Below are 20,963 nucleotides of genomic sequence, written 5' to 3'. Positions count from 1 at the left end.
CCCTTTACTCTCACCCGTTAGGCCACCGCCTCACTCACAAACTGTCGATGGCTTACAGGAGTTATCTTGCACACCGCCGCTAACACACCTGGGGCACCTTTATTAAATATTTTTTTTAGTTGCTTTATCTTAAGTCTGAAGCAACACGCACAGTCGGGAGATCCCCGTTTGAATCTCCATTGCAGTATTTCTGTATGGATTAGTTCTCATGCTTCCAAACGTTTTCCTCCCGTATCTCGAAACCATGCTTCTCGTGGAAGATTTGGAAATGACCCGTAAGTGTGATTGTGAGTGCGAATGGCTGTTTGTCCATATGTGCCCTTGGACGGACTGGCGACCAGTCCAGGATGTAACCCTCCTCTCGCCTGTGAACTATGATAGGCTCCACTTACCCTCGACCCCAACAAGGACACGCAGGTTAGAACTTGGTTGGATTCGACATCCCCTCTTCATTTCAATTAACATCCATCGCAAATAGTTTAAGTATATTTGGTGACCAATAATTTATCACGTCTGAACGGTTGTCTTTTAATAAATATTACAAATAAATAAAAAAGGAAAAGCTGATATCGTCACATAGTAAAATTGGTGGATAGCACAACATTTTTCAACATTTTTTACAGCACATTCATATGTTCACGTACTGAACTGAGAGACCAAGCGTTGTATTGAATAAGAATAAGGTTACACACCAGAGTAAAAAAAAAGTCGCGGTTGGAGAAAAAAAAAAAAAAAAAAAAAAGCCTATCTTGTGCGATATGAGATCAAGTTGGAAAAAGTATTCTACTAGTTATGGGGCTTCATTCAGTCAATTAATATTCCGACTGCAATTACCACCCCTCCCTGTCTGCCTTTCAGGTGTGCCTGGAATGTGCCTGACTAAAAGAAGTCATCGCGGGAACACTTTTGACACTTCAACTCTGTGATGCATGAAGGATTGTCCTCCTGACTCGTCCTCCACCCCAATCCCTTTCCAATCGCACATACAGCGTCTGCATTTGTCTCTGTAGAAATCACAGAATTACAGCTTTCCAAACAAATAACCAAATTCTAATATAGTATAGTGTAGTTAAAACCTCCTCTTCCTCTATAAGCAACATGTCTCAATTCAAAAACACCTTTGCCAGCATGTTAGTCAGAGTTAGTCAGTCACAGTCACTGATATTTTGGGCAAAAAAAAAAAAAAAAAAGAAAGTAAACCCTCCTCGGCAGTAGTTGGCGCCAAACTGCGAGAGTTTGACATATCAGCGAATCACCATCTGCGCCAGAGAGTTCAGAATTTTTTTGACATTGTGTTAAATGAAGTTTTACATATCATAAGTTACTGGAGGTATCGGTACTCGGTATCGGTGAGTACTCAAAGAGTGAACACTCATACTGATATCAACAGTGGTATTGGACTTCCCTACTTACTGTGTTATAGTAACACAGCAGGCCTACTATGCCTCCACCTAGGCAACTATTCTAGCCTAGAAGCTGTGAAGGGGTTTTGTTCCATTTTCAATCCGGTGATTAATTCCTTTTAGCACATTACATAATATTGTTGCTACAAGTGGCAGGTTGTGCAGATTCTTATTATGGTGCTGCATTCAACAAACAATAATATGCATATCTGCTTTTGTATATACTGTGGATCTTTTCATTCAACACATTCGAAACAGCTGCGGAGTGATTTCGGACAGCAGTTTTTACAGTACAAGATGTTATTACAAGGTTATTTTCCAGTAAAAAAAAAAGGAAAAGCTGCAATATGGGAAAATACATCCAAAAACACAAGTGACCTACAAAAGCTCATAGAGTGATGATGAATAACCTGACACATTACATCTTAAAGCAGCCATATATGCCCTGAATGCAATGTCCTCAGTAATCTCATATTATTAAAGATCCATCTTCAACCCAAAATGTAAATCGTTTGTTAGTGGAATGCATCTGCATTTCTGTGGCCACTTATAGGGTTGTTATTAATCCTTGACATTGTGGACATGATATGCGGGCTAAGCTTACGCCTTACTAGCTTGTCAGTGGTGCCCTTCAAAGTCAGGAGTTGCAATAAATAAGCCAGAGCCAACTGGAGGAAATATATCATTTGGCACAGACTCAAACACAAATAAAAGTAAACCACTAATGAAGACGGAAGCCTTGGATTAAATGCCTCTTCTTTGAGTCTTCGTCGTGTAACATAGACAAGTCGGGTCAATAAATGTCAGCAAAAAAAAAATAAAAAGGAACGATTACCTGTACTTAATTGCATTCCATATATTTCAAGCGAGACTAGATCTCTCAAAGTATCATCCCAACTGTGCAGTGTGAAAAACTCAACACATTGCCATCAGAGTAATTCTGGCACCGAGAAGAGGGATGAAGAATCCCCTCTCTTTGTCTGTCTTTTGCTTGTAAGACACCATCACCATTTTTATGATATTATCACCCTTTTTCGTGCAATGCGCTGTTGCAAAACAACAAGCGCTCACTTGCCTCCCAACTGCTGCAAGCGCAACGTAAAAGAGGCTCTGACCCTGGTAAGTAAGGCAATAAATTCAAATCTGGTTTGATGCTACACGCGTAAACAACCTGCGTCGGAGCCACGTCTCACGACGCTCAGAATCGAAGAGCACACCGATGTTTACAAGCGCCCCGACGCAATCCCTGCATGCCGACGCAATGTCACGGTGGTGATCAGGTGCAATCCCGCGAGCGTTCGCGACACGACGAGCGGCCCTGCGGGCAAAGAGCACAGTGATGGAAGTCGAACACAAACAGCCATCAGCGGCCGTGCTAACGGAGCTAGCAGGCTGCTTTGCACATGATTCCCGCCCGCAATGCGCGACTCGGCCAACGCTTGAATCTAGCACACATGCTAACGAGTGGATGCAGGGTGGCCACCCATGCGTGCGCGCAGACAAGCGAGGATGGAGGTGACGAGCCGCTGCATTCAAATTCACTCTCTCTTGACGGAGGGATGGAGGGATGCAATGATTATCATATTGAAAGATGAGGGGTGGGTCGATGGAATGGACACTTAGGTTGCTCACCGGTTTGTCGCCTTTCTTCCCCTCCACCTCTTTCAGCGCATTCTCCAGGCTAAGTGTCTGTGTACGTACGTGTGTGAGCGTGTGCGTATGAGAGGTGAGCCGGCGACGATGCCCTGCTACATCCACATCCCCTGCTGTCCCTCTCTCTGGCAAGCCCTCCCTCTTTCTCTCAGCTTTTTTCTTTTTTTTTTTTTTTTATTCCTCCTTGCCTCCCTCTTCTTCTTCTTCTTTGCTTGCTGCCGCTTGCTCTAACCTCACGGCTGACAGTTGTCAAAGCAGCTTGATTCCTTCTCTCTCTCGGCCTTGATGAAGTGTTTCCGTTTTTCGGCGAGGCCAAAAATAGAATTAAGGGCAGAAAAAAAAACAATGCCTTCCTTGTGCATTAAGAGCTGGTGGTTCCCCCGATCCCTCGACCAGTTTTTCCCTTGTATATTGTGTCTCTCGCCAGCTTGCCTTGTGCGATGCTGCAGCACTGTAAGCTCCTCCCCAGAGAGACAGCGGTGCCACACAGCTGATAGAGAGAGAGCAAGAGGGTGGGGGGGGGCATAGCCATGGGGAGGGTGGGGTGGGGGGGGAATGGGAGTGGCTAGTGGTAGTGGCGTTAGGGTGGGGGCTATGCCAGAGTGTCTGGTGCAAGGCAGGGAAGCGTCAGGCCACTAAGGAGAAAAAAACATTATGATCGCAATTCATCAGTGGGCATTATGTGATGGAGAAGTGTAGTAGGAATGGGTATTTACTAGGGATGCTCCGATCGATCGGGCACCGATTTTCGCGAAAAATGACGTGATCGGAACATTCGATCGAAGCCTTTTATTGCCGATCAAAACAGCCGATCACCCGCAGCTCATGCTTGCCTGCCGCGAGACAAAATGGCAAAAAAGTTGATTTGTTTGATACGCGGGATCGAACCCACGACCTCTGAACTGTGAGGCGGACGTGCTAACCAGTCGAACACCGTGCCGCCACCTGTCAACTATTCAAACATAAATGAAATAACTTCAAAATAAAGCAAAATAAATGCTGTAAACTGAAAGGTGTTTGAGTTTGCGCATTACGCATAATATTAGAATACTCTGCAAATTTCAGTCCAAAATGAGTTGTGAACCAAATTTTGCACATTATTTTTTTTTAAATAAGTATTACATGCTGTTAGGGGTACAATAAACTTTCTGTACTTTAGGGGTGGGACTCTATGGGTACTTCACGATTCGATCCGATTCCGATTCAGAGGCCCACGATTCGATTCAATTCCGATTCAGAGGCCTATGATTCGATTCGATTCCGATGCATCACTACATTGGCTTACATTTTATAGTCGATGCAAAACACCGGCACCTTTTTAAAAACAAAAAACTCAAGGAAGAGCAATAATTTATATTTCACACTTTGACTTTGCTGCGCTCGTATGACGTTTTGCTTGTTCCGCCATCTTGTCACATATTAACTTAGCCTAGACCAGACATCTGACGTACAAATGCACGTAATCACTTGTGCATGCTTTTAGTTTTTTTATTTAAACTTTAAACATCGATTATTAATACCTATGAATTGATTCAGAATCTTTTAATTTGCCGAACGATGCATTGAAAAAACGATAATCGTTCCTACTTCCTGTCATAAAGTCTTGAGCAGCCTGTTCGGGCTGCAAAATAGTTGGACCCGAAATACCCTGCACAATGCTGTGCCCAAGAAGTGTGTGTGTGTGTGTTCAAGACGTCATAACTGCGGAGCAGCGTTCGCGCTCTCCACCTGCCGCATTGCCAACGGCGGGTTCAAATGAAGCAATGTCCATATGCATACAAATTGAATAATCCCACAATTCTGCTGGCACCCAGTGACGCACATGATTGGTTACAGTATAATCACATCACTTGTCAATCCGATATCTACCTAGGAATATTCTCAACTGCATGGCTCCACGGATGTACCTGCTTTTGAAAAGTGACGTTTTTATGTTGTTACATGTAGCCTACTATTCAACGTACAATGACATTTGCTCTATGAATTCAACCCGTCCCTGAGGAGCCAAATCCGTAAGCTTGGGTCAGTACCTTGGTTAAGAAACTGACTGGAGGTTCACCACGTTTTTTTGTTTGGGGAGGGGCCAGAGCACCCGGAGAAAACCCGCACAGGGATGGGAAGGAAATGCAAACTTTACACAGAAAGGCCCCAAATTTAGGTGTTAAACGGATCTTATTGCTTAATAGCTGACAAAATGTAGCCTTCGTGATGTGGCAGAGGTGTAGTGTGTAACATAACAGCATGACAATCAGAATGCTGTAATTGCTGCTGTCACTGAAAAGGAACTATTAATATTTCCCCTGCTTACGCATGCATTATAGCGTTGTGGTCATTTACAAACATATATAGCTCAAGGGCATGAATTTCAAGTTTCATTTAGACCAGGCTATTGTTTGTAACCCCCACCACGTTTCTGGCATGAATCTGGCTGGCTATTTGACCACATTTCAAATTCATTGATTTATAGTATGTTGTGTGATCATTCAACCGTGGAAAAAGAACACTTGAAATAATAAAAAGCCTCCAATTCATCTGACATCCATGCCTTAAAATAAACCACAGCTGTATAAACTGTATGTAATCTTAAAAAAAAAAAAAAAAGAAAGAAAATTTCCCCACTGTGGGATCAATAAAGGCCTTCTTATCTTAGTTTGGACCACATTTTCATGAACAAGCTCAGCTAAGAAAAGATAAAAGATTTTCAACTCACTGTCCTCTCCAGGGCATGGCATTCCAGGTCGCTCCGGAATACTTGGGAAGACTGCGTGTAGAAAAGCAGAGTGAACGAGAAAGTAAGCATTTGACTGTCCTCTTCATCAACCCAACCGATGTGCATCGTAATGGAAGTTGAAACCATTATGAAAATCTGGATGGATTTCAGGTTCACGCTAAAAGAATAAGAAAATGAAACCATGACTAACGACTGACTGCCAGAAAAACAGTATATTACTGATTTTTAAACGCTAGATATGACATACTGTAAATGGTGTGTGAGCTGTTCATTTAGGGAGGTTCCAATCGTCTAACTTTGCAGTTAACTTACCATGCAACAGCAGTCCGGATCTTTTGCTTCGATTGTAAATACGAAATGCCTCCTCGAGCTCCAGCGGAGATGAGATGGTACAAGGGTCTCCTGCGAACATTCACACGAAAAGTGAATCTGAATCGCGTCTAAATCTTGCTGGGCATCAAGGTTAGACAGTTTGTTTTCAGTGGTTTAGCATTTGGAGTCGTCAGTCTACCTTCTACAAACTATTGGGGATCATTTTTCTTCTCTCACTGTAATTGGTAATTTCACAAAGCTCTCTTTTTTTTTTTTCATTGTGGAAAAAGTGAGAATCATGTCAAAATTTGTAAACCAATGGAGGCTTGATACCTTCTAAAAAACTACTGCAGTTGATTTGTCAAATTCTGAGCTTGAATGAGATTGTGAGGCCCTGCACAGGCTAGCCGAATATGCATTTTAATAATTGTTTTTTTTTTAATTCAGATTTGTTTGGAAATATGATCACTCCACTGTAGAGGTAGTGTTGCTTTAAAATTCCTTAGTTTTTTTCCCATAGATTTTTTGAGATGTTTTTGGCAAAGTATAACATTTTTTAAATGAATGCAAATTCCTCAAATGAATTGCAGTGGTAATATGAAGCAAAGATGTTTTGTCAGAGCGAGGGGTGGTGTGAAAATGTGCTAATTTACAATAGTGGCATGCTCGAGAAAATGTTTGCTAATTTAATAAAACAAATGGTACCTCTTCAGCCACGTTCTCAGTATTATACAATACCATAAAATACAATAGGCATTCTGATTAATATTGCGTTTGTGGAATATGAGTTAAACAGCAAAATCCACCCATTTTTAGCCATCTCAGGGGGTGGCCATTTTGTCACTTCGGTCAACTTAAAATGACATCACAGTTGCTCAGTGCTCGGGTAATGACCAATCACAGCTCACCTGTTTTCAGAAGCTGAGCCATGATTGGTCATTAGCGGAGCCCTGAGCAAATGTGATGTCATTTTGAGTCAACAGCAAGTGGCAAAATGGCCACCCTCTGAAATGGACAAAAACGGGTGGATAATACTGCTTAACTCATATTCCACAAATGCAATGTTAATCCGAATGCCCTGTTTCAACTAGTGGGCCTACATATAACATATTCTTGTAAAGAACAAGTTTGGGTTGACTTGCACTTTAAATATCCTACTCTTGTCTAATAGTACTGAAGTTGGGTTCTTTGTTTTTTTCTTTTCGCACAGTGCTACGTCGCCGTGCATCCTGACGACATGAAACATGACATGTTATGTCATACATAATATCCAACATCTATGTTTTAGGTCCTTGTATTTCACTTATTTGAGAATAGTGTATGAAAATTGGCACTACAAAATAAAATAAAAAAGTACTTTGTAAACAACCCACCTTGTCACAGGGTACTGGGACGATTGTAGAAATGTATATACACAAACAAAATGCTTGAGATAATGTGCCTGTGCGTGCACTCCGTTATGTAATATGACGGGCATACTTTTTGGACAATGAAGTGACACTAAGATCACTGCACTTCCTGTACGTCAAATATGGCGACACTATTTGACTGCAAGGCATACTCACCTTCATCATCAATCCACTTGAGTGTGATGGGCTGCTGTCTGGTAAGGCTGCACATGGCTCTCACCTCCTCACAAAGCTCCACGAAAGTTAAAGTGGCAGCCAGGTCTGTGATCAACATGTCTCTGAATGCATGCACACACAAACGCAAACACACACACTTGTGGTTGGCTCACTTGTTTGAGTAGAGCAGAGGTCACAAAGACTGATTTTGAAGTACCGTATTTTCCGGACAATAAGCCGCACCTTTATATAAGCCGCATCCACACTATTTTAAAAAAAAAACAAGAAAAAACGATATGTAAGCCGCAACCGGTTTATAACCGCACCTATCTATGTTGAAAAATTAGATAGTTACTGCATTTACAGAACGATTTTGAACTGTAAATGTACATGTATGTACCTGAACAGATTCTTTCCTAATGGTGCCTTTTCACACGGCAGCAACTTTGCTGATTAAAACGGAACAGAAGAGAAAATAACCAGTACGTATCTTAATTTCACTTCCCTCTGCCGCCTCCAACGTCTCACCATAGATTCATTGACGCTACGCTTGCGTGCAGCAGCGCGGTTTCCAGAGCTGGGCATCTTGCTAAAAATTTCAGCGTCAGTTATTCGTCATCCCTCTGCAACGTGGCTAGTACTCGTCTATACGCCGGTCCGCCTGTAATTTTAAACGGCCGTCCGACGGCGAGTCTGACTAAACTTTCCGAAAAAAAAATCCTGCTGTGTTTCAACTAGTGGGCCTGCATAGAACATATTCTTAAAAAATATGTTTGAGTTGACTTCCGCTTTAATAAGTGAACCCACTCCAGTCTGTCAGTTAACGTCCAGTTTTCATTGCTCTACTTCCGCATACCACTTAATGCATAACCTAGCGCATAGCGCCCTCGCCTGTTGAACTCCTCCACCTGCAGTCACATTCTGTTAATGGTGTCATCAATATAACAGCTTCCATGATGAACGAGGGAGGATTTGAAAATAATGAACACTTTGCAATTTTTGCCCGTGTTCTATCTGCTAAAGCAAAAGTTTCATTGCATTGATTTTTTTCTTAGTTTTGATTCTAATTCCGGTTAGAGCACCCCTAGGAGTGGAAGAAAAATCCACAGAATTTATATAACCTGCACGGTTCCAAACCTAGGAAAAAAGTAGTAGTAGTCCGGAAAATACGGTAACCTTCCCATACTCTCTGATCACTTCTTGGCAGTGTTAAGTTGAGTGAGACTCATACTCAAAGCAGTTGAAGGTCGCATGTGCACTTGTGTTTTGCGAACCAAAAGTATCTGCAATTCTAAGTAGTAGAGCAGTTGCAAGAATGTAACCCTTGCACTGGCGTTGAGTGTACTGTGTATGCTCCAGGGTGTGCAACGCTCCGAGGTATTTGTCATGCAGAAGAGCGTAACAGGCATAGCTATCGACAAGTTTGATCTTTGATCCCTATAAGGCAGATTTATTTTTTCACTTCCAGATCAACTACTCTTCTGGGGCTACTTGACAGCAAGCAGTGATTTAGAGATATTATATATATTATATAATATATATATATTATATATATAATATAATATAATATAATATAATATAATATAATATAATATAATATAATATAATATAGTATAATATATATATATATTTTTTTTTGGTACACTGTAAAGGCAATTGGTAGTGTATTGGTTTTTTCTTTTTTTTTACTAAAAATGTATATCAGTTTCACATTGTCGCAGCAATTTTGATCAATAAATTTGTTATTTTCCATCAAGAAGTATGTTTGATTTTATCCTATTCCACCTGGAATTCCACATTTCAAATTGTCAATTTGTTTTTCCAAAAAGTAATAGAAAATATGGTGCATGTGAGTTTATATAGTTGCTCTTCCTTAATATTTTGGGGATAACACTTTTTCAAAGACAACTGCCTCCAAATACCTCTTCCAACAAACTAAGCTTTCTGCACCTATGCAACACACACATTTCTGACTTTTAACATCCTAACCGTTTTTTGTTATTATTTTAATAAAGGAACCCCACCTATGATGACGGCAACAAAAAATTGTCATGTGTGTGTGTCTGCTCTTATCATGTCTGGTCCACTCAAGATGACCAACAGCAAACTACAAACATAACTATAGGTCCAACATTCCTGAGTCTCCACTACCAAACCAGGTGTCAGTTGAAAATGCATCACAATGATTAAGTCTGTGGATCTGCTGACCACTGTGTTAATTGAACACATAAGGATTTACAATTGTAAATATTGCACAGGTTTTACATTTATGAATGTCCGCCCGGACCATTTTCCGAGCCAATTGAGGAGGCTGTTGGGGGGGGGGGGGGGGGGGAATAACATAAGAAAATCACCCCACATGATAATCGCTCAGGAAAATATTTTCGAAACACTGAAAACCGGCTTAGGCTTGATTAAGGGTACATGTGTACCAAGGTTAATATATCAAACGAAAACTAATGAAATAACTAACACTAAAACAGAAAAATGATTTCCGTGGTGTGAACAAAATAAAAGAAAAATGTTTGAAAAGAACAAAGAAAAAGTAAACCTTTATCTTACGATTGTAAAAACAAACTATAATTAGAATGAAAATGTTGTTCGTTTTCATCTTTGTCAACTAATGTCATACTTGAGCTTTCAGGGTCATTTTAAAATGTACTTATTTCAATATTGCTGTATGAAGATGCAATCGTTTGAGAATTGAAGTTTATTTATTTACTACACAGTACTTGGTCACCTTTTTTATCTTACGGTCGACAAATATGCAATATATTTAAAAAAAAAACTATGGTAATACTAAAACTAATACAATTAAATTTAAAGCATTTAAAAAAACGAATTAAAACTAACAAACCTGCTCTTAAAACTTTTGACTAAATTAAAAAAAAAAGTCAAAACGACATGAAAACTAACCACAATGAAAAATCCAAAACTATTAAAAGCTTGGTTTGTACACCACTTTAGAAAGGGAGGTTTTTTTCATCGTGCGTTTTCTGGCAACGCCACTTGGACAAGCATAATATTGGGCAATTGTCAATATCGGCATAACTGTACCGTATACTGCACAATCATCTCAGCAGAATATGCATATAACTGACGTGTACTATATAGCAACTATATTGCAATAATTCGCATATTTGCACTTTCAGTTTTGATAGTTCCTGGCACATTAGTACTTCTTTTGCAAACCTCTTCTCTTAGATGGACATGGCATCCCTTTAACAAGGGAGGGTGTGTCTGTGTCAATCTTAAATTATCCACATGCATTCCTGTCAGTCATGCCTTGCAACACTTTCCTTTTCTCGCAAGGTTAGTGATCGAAAAGACGTATGATTGGTGGCCAAAAACAACCTACTAAACCAAGTATGATCAATAAGTGTCTTGAGAATATAATTACAGTATAGTACAGTCGTTCCTGAGGCGACACGTACCCCAATCACAACAAAGGGCATTTGGCAAAGTGTTGGATCCAAACAAGTAGAAAAAAACATAAGTGGTAGCAAATTCATGCTTCTTCCATCCACATTACACTTGCTGAAACCTCAGAACAGAAGCTCTCCATACGGCCTACCATTCGTCTCTGTTCGACAGGTGTTTCCCCATTGTTGCCGGACCGCTACCTAATGGATGATATTAGCTTTTCCACATTGCCATTAGTTTTTGCTTGTCACTTACCCACAGTAATGCGCTTTAACTTTCACCGACTCCGACTCCAGGTCCATTACGGATCCGTTTGAGGCTAGCATATGCATTATATAGTTTTGTCAGTCCCCCCAGAAGGCAAATTCAAACCACTTTCAGTCGTGAACCACCGCCCGATCAATTTCGATGATAAATATCCGTTTTTTTCGTTTCACAATGGAAGGTAAACTTCGCGTGTGCGACTTGGAAGTTTCTTGACTACAGATAACATTCGGAGTAACGCAGGCGCAGAAGTCAAGTTTTCCTCAATAACTCTTAAGTTCCAGCTGTACCTTTCAAAATAAAATATATGCACGTGAGGGAAGTGAAAACCTGCGCGGAATTATTGTTTGTACTTTTAATTTGAAGTGAACTCTATAGGTTTGGTCATTAAATGGCCAGCTAAAACAACTTGACAATTTCCTAGTTCTCTATGGTTACGGCAGACAAACTCACTACTTGTCACTAGCCCTATTTTTACGTTCCAAACTAAGCCTGTAACAGCTATTCAACAGTGATTAACCCGATTACAACAAAGATTTGGACCTTTTATTGAATGCATTTCTCTGTATTTGTTAAATGAAAGGAAATTTGAGCAAAGTTTGCGTTTGCGTTTCTCCTGCCACGTCAGAGTTTGGACGTGGATGGTATCGATTGCACTTCTGCACTTTCGCCTTCGAATCTACCTCACCTGCGCGTTGCGTTTTTACTCTTTTTAATTTTTGGAGACTATTTTTATCTTATTTTTTATTTATTTAAATTTTTGTTAATCTCTGGGTCGCTTGATCTCGCGGACTAGCATACAGCTAGCGTGAGACGGAAACGGGCTAGCTTGGGGCTAGCTTGGAGCTAGTGTATTAAAATGCCTTCAGACGACAGCGACGAACACAATGGCCTGCTGGAGAAGGCAAATAAGACAATTTCTGACCTAAGAAGGGATATTCGTCGTCTCTCAGAGGAGCTCCATGAGAAGGAATCGGTCATCTCTTGCTTCGCGACCCGTTTCCCCGAACTCTCCGCGGTGGTCATGAGAAGGCGCGCTCGTGAAATCCTGTCGGCGACAATGACGGCTGAGGCGGCTGGCCTCTCGGACACGGCGAAGTGGGATCCAATTGCCTGCCCGGGGCCATCCTGCTCGACACCGTTGCAGAGTGACACCTGGGTCAAGGTGGTGTCCCGCGGCCGGAGGGCCGGGGAGCAACCCCACCGCCCCCAACTGGTCCTGGGGAATCGGTTCGCCGCCCTGGCGAGTGAGTCTCCTGTTCCCATCACTGCACTACAGCAGTCGGAGACACCGACTGCTGCGTCCGACGCTGGGGCTGTGCTCCCAGGGGCTCCCTCGGATTCCCCGCCACCCACGGCGACGACCTCGGCCGGGAACCCCATGTTGGGCGGGTCCGCCGGTGACATAACTGGCGATTTTAATATACACATGGACAACATCTCGGACCCACTATCCAGAGATTTTTCAAACCTTTTAAACTGCTTGGATTTTAAACAGCACGTCTTGCAGCCAACTCACAACAGAGGACACACCCTGGATTTGGTTATAACCTATGGCTTGTCTGCTGGTGTGTCCTCTGTTGTTGACTTGGCAGTGTCAGACCACTACTGTGTCTATTTTAACATCGCCAGTTTTAACCATCTAGCAGTCCCGGTCAGAACAGTGAAGAAACGCTACCTATCTTCTGAGGTGGCAGCAAATTTTATCGAGATCTTAAAAAACACTCCTGCTGACATTTTACCTGCACCCTGTGATCTTATTGTTGACAATTTTAACCTACATCTTAAATCATCATTAGATTCAGTAGCTCCACTTTTAATTAAAACAACAAAAACAAAGACTGTACCCCCGTGGAGAAACAATGCTATCAAAATATCAAAGAGAAAATGCAGGAGTGCAGAGAGGAGGTGGAGAAAAAGTAAACTTACAGTACACTATGAAATTTTATGCGAACAACTGAAATCTTACAATAAAACAGTAAAACTGGCAAGATCTTCCTATTTCTCAAACCTCATTACAGTCAATAAAAACAACCCCAGGGTTCTCTTCTCCACCTTTGAACTTTTAACTAGTTCTGATTTTAATAAGTCCCCACAGAGACCAACAGATGCTCTCTGTGAGGACTTTGCAGACCACTTCAGAAGTAAAATCGATGACATAAGATCCAGTCTTTTAGCCCGTCAAAACACAAGTTTTAATAAACCCGGACAATCATATTTACATGAGGAAACACTGGAAAGTTTTGCCCTGGTTGATGCAAGGACACTAAGCGCTGCTTTTGATACAGTAGATCACCAAATTTTATTAAATAGACTTAAAAATCTAGTGGGCATCTCTGGTACTGTTTTTGACTGGTTTTATTCCTATCTCACAGACCGATATTTCTTTGTAAGTATGGATACTTGTTCCTCTAAAACTCATGAAATTAAATGTGGGGTTCCTCAAGGTTCGATTTTAGGCCCCTTACTTTTTAATCTTTATATGCTTCCCCTCGGGGATGTCATCAGGGGACACGGCATCAGCTTTCACAGCTATGCTGATCAATCAATCAATCAATCACATTTTATTTATATAGCACTTTTCATACATAAGAATGCAACTCAAAGTGCTTTAAAACATTCAAAGCAAAACATAGAATTATCTTCAATCAAAAGAAAAGATGACACGCAGCTGTATATTGCCGTGTCTCCTGATGACACAGGACCCATTGATACCCTTTTAAATTGCATTTTAGATATCAAGTCATGGATGGCAGATAATTTCCTACAGCTCAATGAGGACAAGACTGAGGTTTTAGTTATCGGTCCCGAAGGTCAGAGAGAGAAGCTTTTACCAAAACTACACATTTTTAATCCCTCACACTGTGTGAAGAACCTTGGCGTCATTTTTGACTCTGAGCTCAGTTTTATTCCTCATATTAAAAATGTAACCAAGATTGGTTTTTATCACCTTAAGAATATCGCCAGAGTCCGCCCGTTTCTCTCTCAGGCTAACACGGAAGTGCTGATGCATGCCTTTATTTCCTGTCGTTTAGATTACTGTAATGCCCTGCTCTCTGGCCTCCCGAAAAAGAGCATTTCACCACTGCAACTACTGCAGAATTCAGCCGCTCGGGTGCTGACGAGAACCAGAGGGCGGGAGCACATTACGCCAGTTTTGAAATTGCTGCATTGGCTCCCTGTGTGCTTCAGGATCGATTTTAAAGTACTTTTATTAGTTTATAAATGTGTTAATGGTCTTGGGCCATCTTATTTATCTGATTTGCTTTTATCATACCAGCCCTCGCGGATCCTGAGGTCCTCTGGCGCCGGCCTTTTATTTATTCCAAGGGTGAGGACCAAAATGCATGGCGAGGCTGCATTCAGCCATTTTGGTCCTCACCTTTGGAATAGCCTGCCAGAGGATGTCAGGTCTGCAGAGACTGTTGATATTTTTAAGAGGAAGCTCAAGACACACCTTTTTAGTTTGGCTTTCAACAACTTTTAAATAATTTATCTTTTCTTTTGATTGAAGATAATTCTATGTTTTGCTTTGAATGTTTTAAAGCACTTTGAGTTGCATTTTTATGTATGAAAAGTGCTATATAAATAAAATGTGATTGATTGATTGAAAGTTATTTCAGAAGTGGCAGCACGTCCGCCTCACAGTTCAGAGGTCGTGGGTTTGATCACGGCTCCGGCAGGGGGCTGTGTGGAGTTTGCATGTTCACCCCGTGCCTGCGTGGGTTTCCTCCGGGTACTCCAGTTTCCTCCTACATTCCAAAAAAAACAAACACATGCATGGTAAGTTGATTGGACTATCTAAATTGCCCCTAGGTGTGATTGTGAGTGCGGATGTTTGTCTCTGTGTGCCCTGCGATTGGCTGGCAACCAATTCAGGGTGTCCCCCGCCTACTGCCCAAAGACAGCTGGGATAGGCTCCAGCATGCCCGCGACCCTTGTGAGGATAAGCGGTATGGATAATGAATGAATGAATGAATATTTCAGAAGTCAAACTGGTAACCCTTCAAATGAATCTGTACCCATGAAGTAGCTCTCAGTTTCAAAAACGTTGGTCTACTGATGCAGACAGATTTGTTTAGTGGGGCTCGTAGCCAATAGTGTAGTGTTCAGAAGTCCGGTACTGAAGAAGCCTTTTGGTTTTCATCAACAACACAGAGGAGTCCCCTTGCCTTGATTCAACATTTTTTGAGTTCTATGACCTGGATGCCTGTTAATCTACACAGTCTTAATTACAGAAAATTACTGATTCCCAACATGGCACATTAGTGTGCCGTGAGAGATCAAGATCAGAGTGAGGTGTGCTGTGCGAAATTATCCATTGGAAATTATTGACAAGAATATATATTTTCCAGTAAAAAAAATCAACTTTCATGCCAACCGTGTATAGTAACAGGCAAAACAATCAAATGTTCTTTCCCTAGATTATGGGGGAGGCAAGGCTCCGTGGTAGGGTGGTCGTCTCCCAACCCAGAGGTTGTGGGTTCGATCCCTGGCCATTGGGAAAAGGTTTACGTCATCACAACGTGACATAACGGACCAATCACGAGCGAGAATGCGTGCGGCGCCGTATACGCTGCAACAATTTCTGGACGTGTGCACGGCATGTGTTGCAGAACTGTCGCCAACATGTCGCACAGCACTACGCGTAGGACACGTGATGCAATGCAGCAGTTGCCTTAAAGTGGAAGTCAACGCAATCATTTTTTTTTTTCAAGAATATGTTCTATGCAAGCCCACTAGTTGAAACAGGGCATTCTGATAAATATTGAATTTGTGGAATAAACGTTAAGCAAAATGCAATTCATTTTTAGCCATCTCTGGGCGCGGCCATTTTGTCTTCTGTCGACGACCAATCATGGCTGAGATTCAGCAAACAGGTCAGCCGTGATTGGTCGTTGTGAGCAGTTGTGTCATTTTCAGTTGACAGAAGACCAAAAGGCCGCCCCCAGAGATGGCTAAAAACAAGTGCATTTTGCTGCTTAACTCATATTCCACAAACGCAAAATTAATCAGAATGCTGTGTTTCAACAAGTGGGCCTTTTGCGAATATAGTCTTGAAAAAATATGTTAGGGTTGACTTCCGCTTTAAGCCCCTATATTCTGTCCTTTTCTTTTTTAGGAACAACCCATCAAGTTTGGAGAATAAAGTGTCCATTCCCGTGTCTTGATTTAAGTCGTCTACTGGAATTTCTATCAAAATAGATGATTACATAGACGGGGAAAAAATGGGCTTCTGATTATGCTTCGTGTTTATCGCCTACAAAATGGGCGTCCGTCATAGGCGGATAGGCTGACCGGTCCCTCACATAGGTGGAATGCCCAGCTCTGATAAATAAATGAACAAAACAGTTTTTTTGATTACAATTTTTGGGGGTCAAAATAATTGACGTTGGATAATTTTCCGCGGCACACCTGATGATTTCTCACGGCACACTGGTTGACAATTACTGCTGTAGAGACACTTTTTATGAATCGTTTTGCTAAGTGATGCTCTGTGAAATTTTTTCCCAATGTGGAATATGTGCCTTGCAAAGCGTGAAAGAATACATCTGGTCAAGGAGCTGGATCTGGTAAAAAAGCCAAGGACACTTCAAATGAGCAAAAACACAGACTATTTTTTTTTATGACATGACATAACATACTGCTTTGTTACCACCTACTTCTGGTATGATAGCAAACTCCAGCAGCTGAAACACACAAAATCCAAATGACGACAATTATAAAGCAAACATGATTTTTTCTTTGTCCACATTCAGCATCAGTTGACGCAGTCCCCGGTTTTATGAGGAGATTTTTGGATTCACATCTGAAATGACAGATATATGTTTCAAAAACAATTGAAGACACAGTGAAATCTGTGCTACAACAAATCAGGAAGTTGATGTGAAGCTTCACTTACTTTGTGTGTGGCTGACAAAATGTAAAACTTCCATTTGAAAAGGTTTCACCAATGCAGTCTTTACATACAGTGTCTGCAAATGGTGTTCCTGTAAATGTAAATTACGTTGTTATAAATAATTACATGGGTTCTCAACAGGGGCGGAGCCAGAAGGTGGCTAATGGGTGGGTCTTGAAAAATCAGGGTGGGCCTGAATATTTCTCGCACTGTACCGACACATCATATATTCAAGTAAAATGACAATCTGAATAATATGAAGTTCAGATCTTCCTTAGACAACCACAATTATATTATTCTTAATATTCAACAAAATTAAAAAAAAAAAAAACACAAATTCAAAAATAATTTTATTACTGACTAAAAATTTTAAAGTATTTTTTTTTTCAGGAGTCTCACTGGGCGGGCAGTCTGTCAATGTGGCTCCACCCCTATTTCTCAGGTATTTCGCCTGGCAAGAGGCGAGGGCACATTGTCATTACTTGGGTTTGAACTGACCCCAAACCCACGGGCCAAGATTTTACAGACTGAAATAATGACTCCCACTGAACATGGGACTGGTAATTAAGAGTAATTCATACACACATGATAATGATAACATGAAAGTGTTTTTTTTCCCTCAAATCTATGATAAATGAAAAATTCTGAAATCATATGGACATAAGTAGTCACAGCCTTTTCTCAACACTTTGTACATACATTTTGGCCACCAATTACAGCCTTCAAAGGGAAGTCAACCTAAACATAGATTTTTCCAGAATATATTCTATGCAGGCCCACTAGTCTAAACACTGCATTCTGATTAATATTGTGTTTGTGGAATATGAGAAATCCACCCATTTTTCGCTAGCTCAGGGAACGACTATTTTGTCACTTCTGTCGACTGAAGATGGCATCAACGTTGCTCAGGGCGCAGATAACGAAAAATCATGGCTCAGCTTCAGAAAACAGGTGAGCTGTGATTGGATCATTTTGCTGCTTAACTTATATTCCACAAACGCAATATTAATCAGAATGCCGTATTTCAACTAGTGGGCCTGCATAGAACATATTCTGGAAATAAATATGTTTGAGTTGACTTCCCCTTTTTTTTTTTTTCATATGATTGCACAAGCTTGGGACACCTATCTTTGGGCATTTCCGCCCATTCTTTTTTGCACCACCTCTCAAGCTCCATCAGGTTGGATGGGAAATTTCAGTACACAGCCATTTTCAGGTCTCCTTAGAGATGCTCAAGTCTGAGTTCTGGCTGGGCCACTCAAGGACATTCTCACAAATATCTTATCTTGACTTTGTGCTTAGGGTCGTTGTCCTGCAGAAAGATGAACCATTACCCCAAAGTGAGGTCAAAAGCACTCTGGAGCAGAATTTCATCCTTGATGTCTGTACATTGCTGCTGGAAATCATCTTCACCGTAGGGATGGTATAGGCCAAGTAATGCGAGGTGACTTCCACCAAACAGCAAGGAATAGTACCTCAAATTTCGTAGGATTGTATACAATGATTCTGAATCCGATAGCTATTGAACAATATCCCAGCGTTTTAAAAGTTGTTGAGTATAGAGTGAGTCCTGACAGCAAACTTTAGAAACAAGAACTTGGCAGGCAGTGCCATTTTGTTTCATGAAGTTGTGAACAACTACAAGCAGCTAGTGAGAAATTAACCTTTTTGTCTTATGTATTGTCCTGGTCGACAGTCTGTGTGTTTCTGTGCTTGAAGACAGCTGTCCGCAACACGGTCCACGCAGTAGAAGCCGTCAAGTGGTTTACACACTGCGTCTGACGCCCTGGTACACATCCTCTTTATCCCAAGACCAGATCCTAGAACCATGGTGAGCAACAGTACATCAAAAAGGGACACAAAACATACAACCAGCATACACATAATGCAAGGTTCAGTGAGGTTATATGAAAAAGGTAGGCTACACGCCAGGAAAACTCTCGCACTCCGATATTGCCCAGTGCGCTACATTCAAATTTACTGTATGTTTTTCAAACAGCAATTTTGTTATTCATTTTTGTTGTTTGTTATTTCATTTTTTATTCATTCAATGACTGAAATACCATGTCAACTACCCACTAGACGTAGTATCATACAGTGCCGCGATGAAGTATTTCTAGGGAGATAATATTGTAAATATCGCCGTATCTAGGTTTCAAAATTTTTGCAATAATGCCGTGGTAAATGACGTGACGATATTACATTTTTATCAAGCTAACCCTGGTTTTCCTCCGAAAAATATCTTAATAGTATCATTAGGGCTGTAATGATATCTAAACCTCGCGGTTTAATCAATCGCACGGTACAATAATTTTTGTGATATCGTGGGAAAACTCACGATATTGCAGGAAGCCTAACAGGATTGCAGGAAGGTTCACAGTACAAGGTCTGTGCGACTTTGATACCTTTGCATCCCTAATAGTTTACCCGCTTTAAGGCCTAAATAGACCAAAACGACGTTGGCCAACAGTGACAGACGCTTACTCCCTGTGGCGTCCGGCCGGCTGTCGGCACGTCACGCTGGAGGAATACACCGCAACGACAGACAGCGGACGCTGACCATCAAAGTACCTGCGCATGCACAAGATGTAATACCCTTCCATACCATCAGCGGCGGTAGTCACTATTTCTCATTGTTAGAAAAATACAACCGGAAAGCTGTTGGCCGGGGGCGGATTATAAAAACGTAAACAATGAATTCAGCTATATTCTTCGCTCACGATAAACTCCCACGCGAAGTAAACCATTACGTTCTTGACACGGTATTGTGAAATACTTACGTTGTCGACCCTCGCTCTTGTACTTGTAAGAAGATTAAGGCAGCGAAGGCGCGTTCACTGTGTATCCGCATTTGTCACTTCCCGTTGGTGCTCCGAGCGCTGATTTGCTAGCTAACAGCCAATCAGAGTGACCAAATGTCACGACTGGCGACGCCGATTCAACATGCGTAAACCCCTCCAAGACGCTTACTGACGAGTTACGACACTACGACGGCCGCTACACCAATGAGACGGCGCATTCAGACGCCACGACGCTTCGCCACCTCCGACGTCGGTTTGTACCTAGGCCTTTAGATAATAAAACAAATGTAAATATCAGACAAAGATAACCCAAGTAAACATAAAATGTGTTTAAGTGGTGATTTTATTTACTGAGAAAAACTCAAATTCATTCAAATTCAAAGCTAGCTGAGCATATATTAAAAAAAATTACTTGTAGCCTAAACCTAATAACTGGTTGGGCCACTCTCAGCAGAACAACTGAAATCAAGCCTTTTTTGTAACTGCAAATGCGTCATTCTCATCTCTGTGGCTATCTTTTGGCCCACTTTTCCTTGCAGAATTGTATTAATTCAACAAAATTGGAGGGTTGTGAGGCGTGAACAGGCATTTTTTAAGGTGGTGCCAAAGCATTTCAATTGAATTCAAGTCCTGATAAGTTGACTTGCTAGTGTGTTTTTGATCATTGTCCTGCTGCAGAACAGAAGTGCACTTCAGCTTGAGGTCACAAACTGATGATGACTGATGTGAACATTTGTTTGATAAGCTTAAACTTTAACGTGCGGAAATTCTGCAAAAAAAAGGATGAATTTGAAAAGAGGGCAAAAACCTTTTCACGAACACCGTAGATCAGGGGTCACCAACTCCGGTCCTCGGGGGCACCTGTTCTGCAGGTTTTCAATCTCTCCCTGCAGTAACACACCTGTTAAAATG

The 20,963-nt window shown here is 41.3% G+C and overlaps 2 protein-coding genes across 5 annotated transcripts in view; both read right to left on the bottom strand.

The window, feature by feature from the left end:
• Window positions 1–12,260, bottom strand: part of LOC147153122 (protein kinase C zeta type-like) — a 64,357-nt gene extending 52,097 nt beyond the window's left edge. The window contains exons 1-4 of the mRNA XM_086024561.1: window positions 11,343–12,260; window positions 7,665–7,786; window positions 6,100–6,189; window positions 5,767–5,817 (exon numbers count right to left, since the gene is read on the bottom strand). Of these exons, the coding sequence (XP_085880687.1) occupies window positions 5,767–5,817; window positions 6,100–6,189; window positions 7,665–7,786; window positions 11,343–11,419 (340 nt within the window). The 5' untranslated portion in view covers window positions 11,420–12,260. The remainder of the gene's footprint in view (window positions 1–5,766; window positions 5,818–6,099; window positions 6,190–7,664; window positions 7,787–11,342) is intronic.
• Window positions 12,261–13,532: 1,272 nt separating this feature from the next.
• The window catches only part of LOC147153120 (tumor necrosis factor receptor superfamily member 14-like), a 32,308-nt gene continuing 24,877 nt past the window's right edge, over window positions 13,533–20,963 (bottom strand). For all 4 annotated transcript variants that reach the window (XM_086024525.1, XM_086024514.1, XM_086024536.1 and 1 more), the window contains 4 exons: window positions 18,915–19,070; window positions 17,254–17,341; window positions 17,015–17,160; window positions 13,533–15,103 (listed from right to left, as the gene is read on the bottom strand). In XM_086024525.1, the coding sequence (XP_085880651.1) occupies window positions 14,994–15,103; window positions 17,015–17,160; window positions 17,254–17,341; window positions 18,915–19,070 (500 nt within the window). In that variant the 3' untranslated portion in view covers window positions 13,533–14,993. The remainder of the gene's footprint in view (window positions 15,104–17,014; window positions 17,161–17,253; window positions 17,342–18,914; window positions 19,071–20,963) is intronic.

Source organism: Filicampus tigris, chromosome 1 (assembly GCF_054856515.1).
Source record: "Filicampus tigris isolate MCC_2025a chromosome 1, RoL_Ftig_1.0, whole genome shotgun sequence".
Classification (NCBI taxonomy): Eukaryota; Metazoa; Chordata; class Actinopteri; order Syngnathiformes; family Syngnathidae; genus Filicampus; species Filicampus tigris.
The sequence above is the reverse complement of the archived record's forward strand: the minus strand, read 5'-3'. Positions and strand labels throughout refer to the sequence as shown.